At 39.3% G+C, this 13,949-nt stretch overlaps 1 protein-coding gene across 2 annotated transcripts; it reads left to right on the top strand.

Moving 5' to 3' along the window:
- Positions 1–6,497: 6,497 nt before the first annotated feature.
- On the top strand, positions 6,498–13,777 carry LOC108681035 (E3 ubiquitin-protein ligase MARCHF5). 2 transcript variants are annotated; one of them, XM_018169995.2, is made up of 7 exons: positions 6,498–6,880; positions 7,605–7,698; positions 9,135–9,249; positions 9,540–9,670; positions 10,320–10,510; positions 10,692–10,860; positions 11,015–13,777. In XM_018169995.2, exons 1-7 carry the CDS (start codon positions 6,828–6,830, stop codon positions 11,222–11,224), a joined length of 963 nt encoding a protein of 320 aa, XP_018025484.1. In that variant the 5' UTR covers positions 6,498–6,827; the 3' UTR covers positions 11,225–13,777. The 2 variants fall into 2 exon arrangements, with proteins under 2 accessions (XP_018025484.1, XP_018025483.1); XM_018169994.2 differs by having other exon boundaries at positions 6,500–6,880; positions 10,689–10,860.
- Positions 13,778–13,949: the final 172 nt, after the last annotated feature.

The raw sequence follows: 13,949 nt of genomic DNA, 5'->3' as shown, positions 1-13,949 counted from the left end.
ATAAGGGGCCAGCCCCCTACCCTCACTGTCTAAGTTGTGAAATAGGTCATACCCTCCTTTGGCGATTTCACACTCCTGTACAGAATATCTACAGTTTTTGGGTTTGACCTCAGTAATGCCTATTACAGTTGGGTCAGTTTTGATTAGATAAAGCCGTATAATTCGCAAACGAAGGCAAAATCGAAAAGAATTGTCAGGTGCTAAACATCACAGTTAGGTCCTAATGAATACGTATACCAGTTTTATCGAGCTACGTTCATTACTTTGGGAGATATTCCATGCTCACTAAATTTCGGGAGACCGGCCAAGAGTTAGGCTGTAAATTTGTCCGAGACGTGCCATGGAGAAGGCAGTATTTTGAGTTATGTAGAGTTACAAGTGTTACAAATGCGGCCTGGCCGCGGGTGCGGCCGTAAATTTGTCCGAGACGTCCATTGTCGCCAGAATCATTGAAACTGAGCACAAATTGAATCGGAAAACTGTGCTACCGGGGACGACTGAAATAACCCAGCATTGCCCAATACCAGCATAATTTTCATACTTCACCCCGTGCGCAAGCATGCTGCATAGCAAATTAGCCAACATGATTACTTGCTGAAAGCCACAGGGACTAAATTCCTTCATGGATGTAAACCAGCGAGCCAATGACCTGCAAGCCGCCAAAACAATGGTCGTAACCCACACGCTAAACCCCAAAATATTTCTATTCCATGCAGCCTAGCCCCTTCCCCACTTTCGATAAAGNCTCCCCCCACACTTACCCCGACTCTCCACCATTATCGCATGGCTAACTGGAGGCTTTTCTCGCAGACCTTTGATGCTTATCCGAATTAGGTTAGGTTAGGTTAGGTTAAGTTAGTTTACAACTCGTATAGATCCTCTTTTCATAGCGTAATGCAGTCAAGTGAGTAGAAACTAAGAAAAGCCGTTCGGCAGTCGGTGAAAATAGGCGGGGAGACGGGGTAAGCGTGGAGGTAGAGTTATGGCGGGGGAAAACAGCTGCGACGAACGGACGGGCTGGAGTGCTGACTGTGTATCAACAGCGGTATGGCGTAGGAAGTTGCTTACCGAAATTCGTGAGGAGGTTAGACGGCATGGGATAGAGCTGTTGGACGGTTTTCAATACGGCGTAGAGCGATTGTATTGGTGGCTTACTTCTCATTAGCTCGCTGGTTAATTTCCATGAAGGGGATTTGTACCTTTGGCTTTTAACTTGTAATCCCTTAGTCTACTCTGCCCTTTAACAGGCTTACGCACGGAAAGGAGGATGAAAGATATGCTGGTCTTGGGCTATGCTGGCCTCCGGCATGCATCCCCGCTGGAGAAGTGGCTACTGGCTAGTACTAGTAGGTAGTAGCGCTGATGCAGCCAGGGTGAGAGTATTTGTGCTCTCTTGTGAATGTGAAGTACCTATCTACTATTTTGGGTCAAGTGAATCTTGGCTTGTTTGAACGAAAATGTTTCTAAGAAGAACCCAACAAAGTGGATTCCAGACGATATTAAATTATTCCATGAAATATTCCAAAAATATGAATTAAAGTATAATGTTTGCTATGATGGTTACTCCAACAAAATGAAGAGAGAAACGAGTAATTTGAAACTGAAAGAAGACCTTATTAGACGGTGTTTAGTTCACTTTAGTTGTTCCACTGTTCCAGACCTGGGCAGGTACTTTCAAACATTGCCAAGCATTTTTAATGGCTAGAATAAAGAGTATAAAAACGACGTACAGACTCGATTTGTGCTGGTCCAGGATTTAGATTTAATCAGTACCTACTCAGTAATAGTTTTCAGGCCAGAGGCCTTTCAAGTTTCAAATAGACATTCCTGGCTTCCTGCAATCATGTGGATCGAAGAATGAAACTGAAGGAAACATGATGAAAACTTGAACTGAATAAGAATAACTATAACTAAATGTTAATGAGTTATGAGACCATGTGTTACAAGCAGACAGCAGTGAGCAGTCAACATGTGACTTCTCTTTCAATCCGCCACGGTGCCACCACCACATTTTTGCATCAAAACGAAATGATTTGGGCCTTTTTTCAATTGTGTTAGTACTACCAGGATTGACATTTTCCTACTTGTTTCTGAAATCTTGCGGCTCCAACATGACAAATTTTTAATACAATTGGTATCTTGTGGCCTGATAATGCACTTTTGTTAACAATTAGATCGAAGGCAAGTCATCTGGCAGAAATCTCACGGTTCCAGATATGACGGGAAACCTCTAGTCGCGGCCCCCACTATGCAGAGCAGCAGAGGGTGGATGCAGCGTCGGCAATATATGGATTTTTAAGCCCAAAGCGTCGCCGGCCATTTTAAAGATGCGTCGCCGGGTAATTTTTAATGAAAAGCCATTTACGCTGAGTAATGATGAACTATTTACAAGCCACGAACTTATTACAAGATTGCATGCACGTGTTACCCCAAATAACTAATTTTACCCTAAAAACAGTCCGGTTGTACAGCAAGTGTCAACTGAACAAGTAATAAAGCAGTCTGACCGCTCTAATGCAATCAAAACTAGGCAATCAAAAAAAAGTTGTTTACATTTTTTGCGGGAACTCATTGCAACTGATTTCCGGACAAGCTTCGCTGCATCGTAATCCATCCAACGTACCGGAAACCTTACTTTTTTTTCTAAATAGTTGGCTGAAGACTGAGAAATATATTAAATGCAAGAATTTTAATCTAAATGTGTCGGCAAGATCTTGTGAAGGCGAAAATTTTGCCAATAATGCGTCGCCGTAGGTCTTTAAATCTTTGTTCACTCTCTGCACAGTGGCGCGGCCATATAGGTAGATGTTTTCCACACTTGACTGAGTACTACGGTAGCTGATTGAAATATGCAAGGGCCTAAAGGCTGAAGTCCTTAAACTAAACATTTTTTTATTTGTGTTTGCCAATGTATAAAACCCCCCAAAATTTTATTTTTCTATTGCAAATTTAAAATTCACTCAGACCTTAAAATTGAATTGTAGCTGATTTTGTCTTTTTTGTGAGCATAGGCTAGGTTAAAGGTGCTTATACACAGGGCGATTAGTTGCGTATATTGGTTGCGTCTACTAGGCCAGGCTTACTGCCTGGTCCCTGCAGACCCTGCCAGGCTACTAAAATTTGTGAATTTTGTGATGCTTGACATGTTCAGAGGCAACTAGCTGGTTCATTGCAGGCAAGGCAACTAGTCTTAAACTAGAGTTGTTTTGAAGCAGTCTATTGCGCTCAGTAGCCTCCCGCAGCCCGGCCGTCATACCGAGCACAGCTGCGTTGCTCTCTCTCTCACCCACTGTAGTGCGCACTCACCGCACTGCTGTCGTGCTCTCGCATGACTCCACCATGCACACCCTAACTCGACAACTCCCAACGTCGCACTGACGCGGGCGCAGTGTACCAAAACGATACAATACTCGTGTATAGGCTCGCAACCTGCAAAACTGTAGTCTGTAGTAGACAGTAGACACAACCAATATACACAACAAATAGATTTAATAGCCCAGTGTATAAGCACCTTTAGATTTAGCCATATTTACGGGATCGTAGGAAGTTGGAACCGTCTGCATCTGGCACTGGCAGACTGGCCAATACTGTCATTCTGTGATTTTCTGTAAAGTGTCAATACACTAAGGTATTCACTGCTCAGTAAGTAGGTATGTGTAAAAATATTTCTCTGATCCTAATGAAAATTATATAGCAGAAAAGAGAAAAAATTTAGAAAAATATCTAACAAATATAAGTGGAACCTACAAATGAAGGTAAAAAAGCTATGATTTTTTTCATTGAATAAATATGAAATAACAGGCTAAAAAATAAAGACTGCTCTAGCAGCTCTTTCTACTGTCACAAGTCACAACTTCAACTGCTACTGACAAAAGCCTGACAGGCTGACAAGGCAGTAAGGCCTGTAAGGGATGGGCACTCATTGTCATTGGGCAGGGTAAATCAGGACATTTCTCCCCCTCAGCATAAAAATGTTATAGCCAGGCGCCAGCAGCATAACTAGGTATGGTAGAAATTGAAATATTGCAAAACTAAAAATAGTGGCACAAAAATTAATGCATCATCAGTCATCACAAAATTGTGCAGAGAATGTCATAGATAGATTTGTGCACTGGGCAACATAATATGAAATGTAATTAACCTAAGCTATGATTTATTTCTCCAAAAAATATGATGGTTGATATATTGGTTGTCACTAGAATATTCCTTTCTGTTTCAGGTATGTTTTTTTACAATCTTTTTAGTGCATTTTCTCATTTATAGAAAAAAAGGCATTATTCATTGTGCTTGTCATGTCCATCTGTCTGTCCATGGCTTCATTTTTTTGTCAACAAGAAAATGCGCGCTCTTTCACTCACTGCACTGCAGTGAGTACCGAGTTATTTATATTATTTTGTTATTGTGATTTCACTTGACCCAATTAAAATGGTTTGAAATTACAAACTGTCCTGTAAGTTTACAGATACAGGTAAGTGCTACAAGGCTCATGATGGCTGCTGATATGAAGCTTGCAGTGGACAAATTCATTGTACAGCAATCCCTTGATTAACGCGGTTAATAAATCCCCGAGTTTTACCGTGTTAAGCAAAACCGCGCTAATCAAACTTAAAAATATATGGGAATAATTATAATGAATCCTCAAAAATATGAAATTCATAAAGTAACAACATTTGGCGAATTTTTCCAAAAGTCGTAACAGAAGCACAACATAAGATCTAATAAGCACGAACATAACACCTCTGGTTAGAGGCGGGAAAATGATGCATTGTGAAAAAAACGTCGCGCTAATCAAAACTGGCACCGCGTAGATCAAGGGTAGGTCGCAAATTTTTTTTCCGCGGTATTCAAAACCGTGCTAATCAAGGGATTGCTGTAAATGCTCAATTGCATGTCCATGGATATGGTAATATCATATCAATATTATGGTAATGTATGGATATTGTAATATCATAATAAAGGAAAAACAAGTAGAAATTACAGAAAATGTCATTTATTCTACATCTACTAAGGAAAAGGAGGACTCAGATTACTGTTAGTAATAGATTAATACACTCTGCTTGCTTCAAACATTTTAAAATTAAGTTTTATTTCAAGTGTCCAGAATTACCCCATTTCCAGGAGAAATTGGGGACACTTTTATTTTGCATCTGGCACCTTACAAATATCAAATTAAATTTTTTTGAACATGCCATATGATAGCCCTCGCAAAGAGCTATAAAATGAGCTCAAGCTCATTTATGAAATGTTTTATGTTAGAAGTTATTAACAAAAACGCTCAAAACCATCCCTTATTACCCCATTTGATAGTAGGTACTACCTATATCTACTGAGCAGTAACTTGTGCTTCATTGATGGTAATTGGTATAAGCGTAAGTGAATAAATTTGACAGTCATGAATATTTTATGTCTAAAGTCCTTTTTTGAGCCTGAATCTTAGCCTCTTGCAACATATGTGGCATTAATAAAATGTATAAAAAAATTTTTAAAGACCACGTTTTTCATGTGGACTCAAAAGTAGAAAATAATTTTTGGGCAGCTACTGATCTCTGTTTGCTTTAATTCGAAATAGTGGTTGAATTCAAAATTGAAATTAAGGCATGCCTAAATGAAGATGCGCCACACGTTTTTTGTTTTAGATGTTGTAAAATATTTTAACTGAAATACAAAAGACCAAGAGAATGAAAGCAAACAGAGATCAGTAGCTGCCGAAAAATTATTTTCTACTTCTGAGTCCACATGAAAAACGTGGTCTTTGAAATTTTTTTTATACATTTTATTTTCTACTTTTTAGTTTTTTAAGTATTTTATTTTCTCCTTTTTAGTCCATTGCTACACATGAAAAACGTTGTTGCGAGCCAAATTACTTGACTCGACGTACGTATCGATGATACGAAACGTATCATCGATGTACGCAGTCTAAAGACGAATATCCTCTCGAGGATGACGTGCATTAAAGGTTCCCAACCCCTGCTTGTGAGTTCCTTTAGAGTTCCTTTTACCATCCTACATAATATTCATTTCATTTCAGTTGGCCACGCAAATGCACAGAAGAAAATTCTTTTCAAAGTTCTGAAGAAAATAGTATTCGAAGGGATACATTGTTGTTCCCGTATTTATCTGGGTGCGTGGCTGTAAAAAGAAAGGTTCGGTAAAAATATGCCTGGAAACGTGCAACAAATCATTGATTATTGTATTGTTACCGGTAGCTGAGCTTCCCTAAAAGTTTCAGAGCGCTAGCTAGCGGGAAAGTTGGTGAAATATCGATTGCAAGATTTGATCATCACAGACAGAGGGACATGAAAGCGAGCTAAGAAAAACGTGGTAATATAAAATAATTTTTTAGGTATGTAGTTATTTGTTAGCATGTTTGAGTTCCAGCAAAGAGAAGGTCATGTGTATATTTAACTACCAGGAGTAATTACTGCCTTCTGTTGAATTGCCACAGAATGATAAAAACATGGTATATAATTGTCTCATTTCTAAGCTATAAGGCAATATCAAGCAAAATTGTTTTAAAATCCCTTGTGAAAAGATGTCCATTTGCTTCATTCTTATGAAGGTTCATGGAGATCAGTCAAGGGATAGAGGCTACACTAAGATGATTTAGTCATTGTCTCAAAGAATACATTTTTAGGCTCAAAATTCCACAAGCATTATAGAAGATTTGGTAAAACATAATCCAATGTAATTATAAAATAAAATTATCAGGATTTCATAAATTGAAAAATATTTTTTTTACCATTATTATCAATTCTTACTAAAGACAGATTCATTAAATGCATATTGCAAATGTACAATAATTTTGGATACACTAGCACTGGCTAGACATGAATGAATCAACAAACCCTGATACAGCGGCACAAACGGCAGCAGATGATAGGTGAGTGAGTTCAGCTTTCCTTTCATTTATTTATGGTATTTCATATTCTGACCTGTAGAATTTACATAATTATTAACAACTATTAGGCATTCCATTTATGTCAGAGGTGCTACTGATATGGACTAGATGAATAACTTGGAACTGTCAGTTTGTTCTGAGAACTAGAACCCATTCAAGGCCTGCTGATACTGGATAGGGATTTGAAACACCACTCAAAATGGCTCCTCAAGTCCCCTGGTGTGTGTGAAGTTATGGTATTATGCTGATGCTGCTTGCCAATTTTTTACCTATTGTACCAAAGAAAACATGTTGGGAAATTCTTTGGCAGGTCCATGATAGGAAATAAAAATGAGAGCATATAAAAACCTGTAGCCCTGACACCAAAATATCCTCTTCATTTCTTTAAATCATGGAAGTTGCCATATATCTTTCACTTATATACATCAGTAGCTTAGTAATATTTCCTTATGTATACATATAATATTAGGCGTTTCCCTGCATTTTTATACATAATATCGGTTATACATTATATCCAATATTTAGGCCCCATGATGATTATTTTCAAACTTTTAAATGCAATTTGCACCATCAATATCCAAAATTTTGAATAACTTTTCCTATTTAGATATAATCTGAATTTGAGTGGTAGTATGAATAATTTTACTCTGAAATAATACCTATGTTAGCCTGCATTAAGGTCAATAATTGTTCTTGCTTTTATCAGTCGGCGCTACTGCTGGGTTTGTTATGCCAGTGATGAAGATGACGTGACTGCGCCATGGGTCAAGCCGTGTCTCTGCAGAGGCACCACCAAATGGGTAAGTTCATTCATAGTTCTTTTATCAGGACTTCGAGAATAATTACTGAAATGTTTTTATATTTATTATCAGAACAAAAAAAAAATGGCCCCTGAAAAAGTTACCCTCTTTATTTGTCAAGCCTTGAAAGCCTTAACTTTGTTACCTGCAATACAAAAATGTTAATAAGGTGATTCCTGTCTACTTCTAAACATGCAGTCTGTTGGACAAAATAAAGGAAACGCCTGACATTTTGCTATCGTAATTTTTTTAGAATATTATTAACAATGAAAATATGACATATTTTTATGTTTTATTAATGCAGCTGATTGATATTTTATCATTGCACAGATATTTTTAGTACATTTTTTGTATCTATAACCTAACTTAAAATCATTGAACAGCAAACAGCTCTGACCTTCAAAGAGGCCAAATTGTTAGTGCCCATATGGCAGGTGTTAGTGTGACAGAAATTTCCCAAATGCTTTATGTTTCTAGAGGTACTGCCTCAAAAGTTATGACTGCTTTTGAAAGAGAGGGGAAAACGTCCTCAGCAAATTACAAGACTGGCCCAAAGATGAAGTTGTCTGAGAGAGACCATCAGTACCTAAATCGAATTGTTAGGGACAATTGAAATACCATGGCTGTTGAAATTACTGCAGACCTCAATGGACACCTACAGAACCCAGTTTCCATGAGGACTGTCTGCTGAAAGCTGTACGTGTCTGGATTCTATGGAATAGCTGCAGTTAGAAAATCTCTGGTTGCAAAAACAAATGCTTCAGAGCGTTTTTAAAAACTTCCAGAATTAGTCCCTCAAGCAGTGGAAAAATGTGATTTTCTCTGATGATTCATCTTTTACCTTATTTCCAACTTCTGGCCAAGTTTACATTTAAAGATAGCTAAAAGAGTCATTTAATCCCAACTGCTTCCTGTCAACCGTAAAACATGGCGGGGGATCCATGATGATCTGGGGTGTTATTTCTTGAAAATTTGGTACACCAATGATTTCTCCTCATGGAAGAATCAACAGCCGTGACTATTCAGGAATTTTGGAAGAGCAAGTTCATACAATGGTTCAAGCAATGTTTCCAGAGAAGAACGCAATCTTTCAAGATGATAATGCCTTGATCCATATAGCTGGAATTCATACAGATCACCACAATCACCAGACCTGAATATTATCCATGGTATCCAGCATTTATATTCAATTTTAGAGAGGCTAGTCGGAAGTTGATTCCCTCCACCATGGTCTTTAAAGGAGATTGAGGGAGTTCTACCTGAAGAATGGGTTAAATTTTGTTTGGAAACAATGTACAATTTGTATGAATCAATACCTTGGAAAATTGAGGCTGTAATTCCCGCAAATGATGGACCTACACCATACTGAAATATATTTTGTGGATTTCTCAAGTGTTTCCCTTATTTGTCTAACCCCTGTATAATCTCCCTCTTAGGTTCATCAATCCTGCCTTCAACGCTGGGTTGATGAGAAACAGAAAGGCAACTCAACTGTGAAAGTAAACTGCCCTCAGTGTGGCTTTCAGTACATCATACACTTCCCAAATATGGGTGAGCAAACTTCATCTCTTATCTTTGAAACTTGCAACCGTTAGCTTAATGGAAGTCAACTGTGCAGTCAATCCCATCTTTCCTGCTAATATTCGTAATCTGTGCTTACTGCGGTACCTGAAACAATGTTTCACTCAATAATTTAAAACTTTTCACTTTTATATATTTCATTTTTACAAGTTTGTGACAAATTTTGTTTGAATCACAACATCTAAAAGTCTTTATATCCCCTTTTTTATTTATAGAAGCTCTAAATAATTCAATATTACTAACATCAGCCATTTGTGCAGGTCAGTTGATGCTGTTCTTGGACCGAATGGACGCCTTCATCTACCGCGTGTGTCCTTTTGTGGCTGCTGGAGTCGTGGTCGGGTCCTGCTACTGGGTGGCAGTCACGTACGGTGCCATCACCGTCATGCAGGTACACGTGTAGCGCCATCACCGTCATGCAGGTACACGTGTTTAGCACCATCACCGTCATGCAGGTACATGTGTAGCGCCATCACCGTCATGCAGGTACACGTGTAGCACCATCACCGTCATGCAGGTACATGTGTAACTGTCTCAGTCCTACGCTGATATCTGTTTCATTCATGGCGGATGCATGGAACAACATGAAGCTGTCCCAAACAACTGTTCTGGCAGAATTTTTAACATGGATATAAATCTATTCATAGCTGAAGGTAGTTAAAAACCTGAAAATGAGTTGCAACGGTCATATCATGATGGTTAGAAATCACCGATTGTTTGCGGTTAACTGCATGTGTATGTTGCCAGACATCATTCATGAATTGTACTGCAGGAATGAGGTCTGCCATGCAGTCAAAAGAACTCTTTTGTTTAATAATAAATTGTGAATTGCTTCGTGTACTTAGCTACATAAAAGGTATGGGTTCGATTGAGTCTGCTTACTTGATTCAAGATGGAGACTGCTGTACCATTTTACTGAAAGCTGCTTCCTGAGAATGTATTGGACAATGGAATACTGAGGTAGGGCTTCAGCGTTATTGAGAAACGCTACGTCCGAAACGCATACTGATTAAGGATACTTATGTATTGTCTTACTGCAGGTGCTGGGCTATCAGGAGGGCATGGCGTTGATGGAGTCAGCTGACCCGTTGGTGCTGCTCGTTGGCCTACCCACCATCCCTGTGTTCCTTATCCTTGGCAAGATGGTGCGGTGGGAGGATAAGGTCCTTCGCCTCCTGCGAGCGTCTGTGCGCAAACTTCCCTTCCTCAGATACGTCCTGCCCGGCTTCCGGTTAGTCAGAATGTTGTTGCCATAGCGTGCAATTTTTCTATTTTGATGCTTTATTTTGGCTATTAGAGGCCCTGCTTTGCTCTTAATTAGTCTGGATTTTGTTTTAGAGCCTGGAAATTTTGTTTAGCTTGATATCTAATTCACGCTGAATATATTATTATTTGTGTCTGGTGTGTAGTAGCAATGGCGATGGAGGCCCACAGGGCGCGACGAGCACAACTGCTGTCATCAGCGACCCCATCAACGCGACGCGTGTCCTCTGTGGGGGCCTGTCACTCCCCACCCTCGCGACCCTCGCCGGCAGAGCCTTCTTCCCCACGTGCTCCACGACCCTCAACCAGACGTTGCTGGTGAGTCTCGCACCGCAGTTACCGCCAACGAGCAGGTGTCGCTCGGGATAGACAATCTTTCAAATTTGAATACTATTTGACTGATGTTTTTGGAAAGAAAAGCAATTTCAACAAATTTGTAAGATTTTTTTAGACTTTTATCCTGACTGTGCAGGGCGGGCTGGCGTTCCTGACCATCAAAGGCTTGTTTAAAGTGTACTACAAGCAACAATACCACGTCATTCAAAGCAAGAGGATCATAAAAGACAATCCTCTTCATGATGCCGCCTCATCGTCAAACACCTCAGCAACTTCTACTTCATCAACTGGCACGTCTTCCTCAACGGACAGATCTGGTCATAATGAAGGAACCCGTGACCAATAACCCCTCTCTAATAGTCCCTCTAATAAACGCCACTCTCATAACCCCTGTCATACAACCCCTTTCTTAAAGCCCTCCTCCAACTAAAACCCTCTAACACATTTCTCAATAAATATTAAATAAATTGGCTGTGCCAGCTTCAAGCTAACTTTTAAAACTTCAGTCAATTAAGAGGGAATAAATTCTCAAGTTATTATGAGGTAGCATTCTCAGAAAAATTTGCTTATTCTGAGTTCACGGGGGTCGACTGACCTTTCAACCGATGACTCTGCTGTGTGTGTCGAGGGCGAGGCGTTCATGGCATCGAACGTCGCCTGAACTCTTCTGTATTAAATAAAATTTTTTACTCCAGATTAGCACTGTGTTGAAGCCAATAATTTTATGGTTAGACGATCTTATGCAGCAATTATGGATGGTAATATAGTCTTCTTCTGCAGAAAATAATGCGGATTTAAATTAAGAGCTTTATTGATGTTGTAAGTAGACAGTCAGATCCGAAACTGGTAGAGGCTGTTCTCGTTGACAAGAGAATCATCTTCTGATCAATAACTATATTTTATGCACCGAGTTGAAGTTCCATTGCGGGTTCAATGCGAACGAGTACTGGAACACGTCATAGTGTTGCATTCAATTAGATTAGTTCCTCCTACTCATTGGTTTATGGAAGAACCGAGCACGATAACGCGCTATTCTCTTTGATAGACGTTAATATTGTTGTGGTTTTGTTTCTTCAATTGCTTGTGTTGGAAAATGTCATCGCTACGAGTACTAATGTTCCGAATTTTTAATTATTAGCCGATGATTATCGCACGTGAACCTCTAGAAAGTCATAGACTAATTATTATTTAGAAAATAAATACTTGAAAACACTTGTCACAGCGACCACCGAGCCTAATATGATTTCATGGCGACTGGCGTTGGTGTAGGTTTCAAAATAAAGGTTAATAAGTTGGCTAAAGAATTTATCATCGCTTGATAATAACCGTGTGGACTATAATAAATAGCATCTTGTACACATTTTCTCATGTATGTGTCCTGATGGAAGTGCGATAGTGTATCATATTATATGTTAAGATTTTTGTCTGCTGACGTAGTTTGAGAACTGCGTCTGTCATGCTGTGTTGATCCCTGCAAGTGGAAAGGGTTTTGGGGGCTACACGTGAAAGGAACTTTATATCCTGTTGATCACTTGGAAAGTACGTTGTTGCTTTTCGCCACTCCTCAACATTATCTGCCTGAGGTTATGATATGCATGACGTTAACCTGCTGCTTGTTGATTGAATCAAACGTCATTTTAATCATTGCTAATTTATGAGGAGCTCGACGGTGAAATGGGGACAAGGTTCGCTGCAACTCTGCGCCGTGTGCAGGGCTCCACTGCTAAGCAGGATCGCTAATTTTCCTCTTGAATTTATCATTGAATAATTGAAGAAGTACTTGAATTTTCTAGTCAATTACCTCGTTTGGGATGTTCTCATTCAATTAACTCTCTGTTTTGTTCTATGAAATTAGTAGCTTCATTTCTTTATAATGCTTCTTGATGTGTTGCTTTATTGCGTTTTTCTCTGTACTGAAATTGTAACCAAATTAATTCTTCTCTTCCGAATTTTCTACTATCAATTAATTCTATTATTACTATCATTTATGTTGCCAGGTAAATTTCATAATTGATGCCTACATTGACATACTGCGTCACATAATTTTAAATCATGACTTTGTTAACGCGTGCCGTGCATGGCATCGGAGAACAGCACCTGTTACAGGACATACCGCAAATGTCCTGTTACAACGACTGTTACAAGTACCTATTCCTTTATGTGTTCTCTTGGTATTGTTCATTGGCGGATACTCTATTGCTCGACTCTTGATGTGACTCCTGTCCAAATCGCAGCCTCGAGAGATCGGATTAGCTTGACTATTGCTGAACTGACGATACTTACTCATGCTTGCTATTTCCGAGTGTAGTTGGTTTCTCGTTTGAAAATGTAAGGATCGCACAAGAAGTCGATAATTGAGCGCAGCCTGTTGTTTATTTGAAGTACATGAGTGCCTGCGAGTCAACAAGATAAGAGAAGTTTAAAATTGACATAAGTAATGACCCTTCTGTTGCTGAGGTCAGCTCCGCCATGGGAACGACCCGCGCTTCTTACAATTTCTATTGACTAAAATTTCAAGAAATTAGCAATCGCGACCGAGACTTCTCTTGTCAGAGCTTTTATTAAGTAAGCACTTCTTTTTTTTCTATACGGAATTCGCTGCAATTAACCTATCGTAATCTGAGGGTAATCTGATGGGCTGGCATTCAGGTACCAATTGTATTGGTTAATGTGTACATAAACAAAGGGTTAAAATCTAAACAGTGCTCCCTCGTCACTCATCCAAACTCATGTCAGAATTGTGAACATGCTCTTTCTTTCATCTTGCTGGCACGAGAAGCTTTTGATAGGAAATTTCTACGAAGCTGTAGTGTAGGCGCGAACCTGCTCTTGCCTAAATCCTAATGCTGTAATTAGTAAGTCCTTTATACGAGATGACATATTATATATTTGATCAATTCCCAGCTTTTTATGTTGCCTACAATTTGCGCTGGAATCACAACGGGTCCTGGAAGCTGAAACTGGATGCTTCGATCTTGCTGTTCCCAAGCATACAACGCCAGAATGATGGTGGAAGTAAGGCTCAGCCTCATTGAGGATAGAAAAGCACGAATTTATGTAGCGCCAATGCC

This window comes from Hyalella azteca, unplaced genomic scaffold, assembly GCF_000764305.2.
Source record: "Hyalella azteca isolate HAZT.00-mixed unplaced genomic scaffold, Hazt_2.0.2 contig15455, whole genome shotgun sequence".
NCBI classification, from domain to species: Eukaryota; Metazoa; Arthropoda; class Malacostraca; order Amphipoda; family Hyalellidae; genus Hyalella; species Hyalella azteca.
This window is presented reverse-complemented; position numbering and strand designations above follow the sequence as displayed.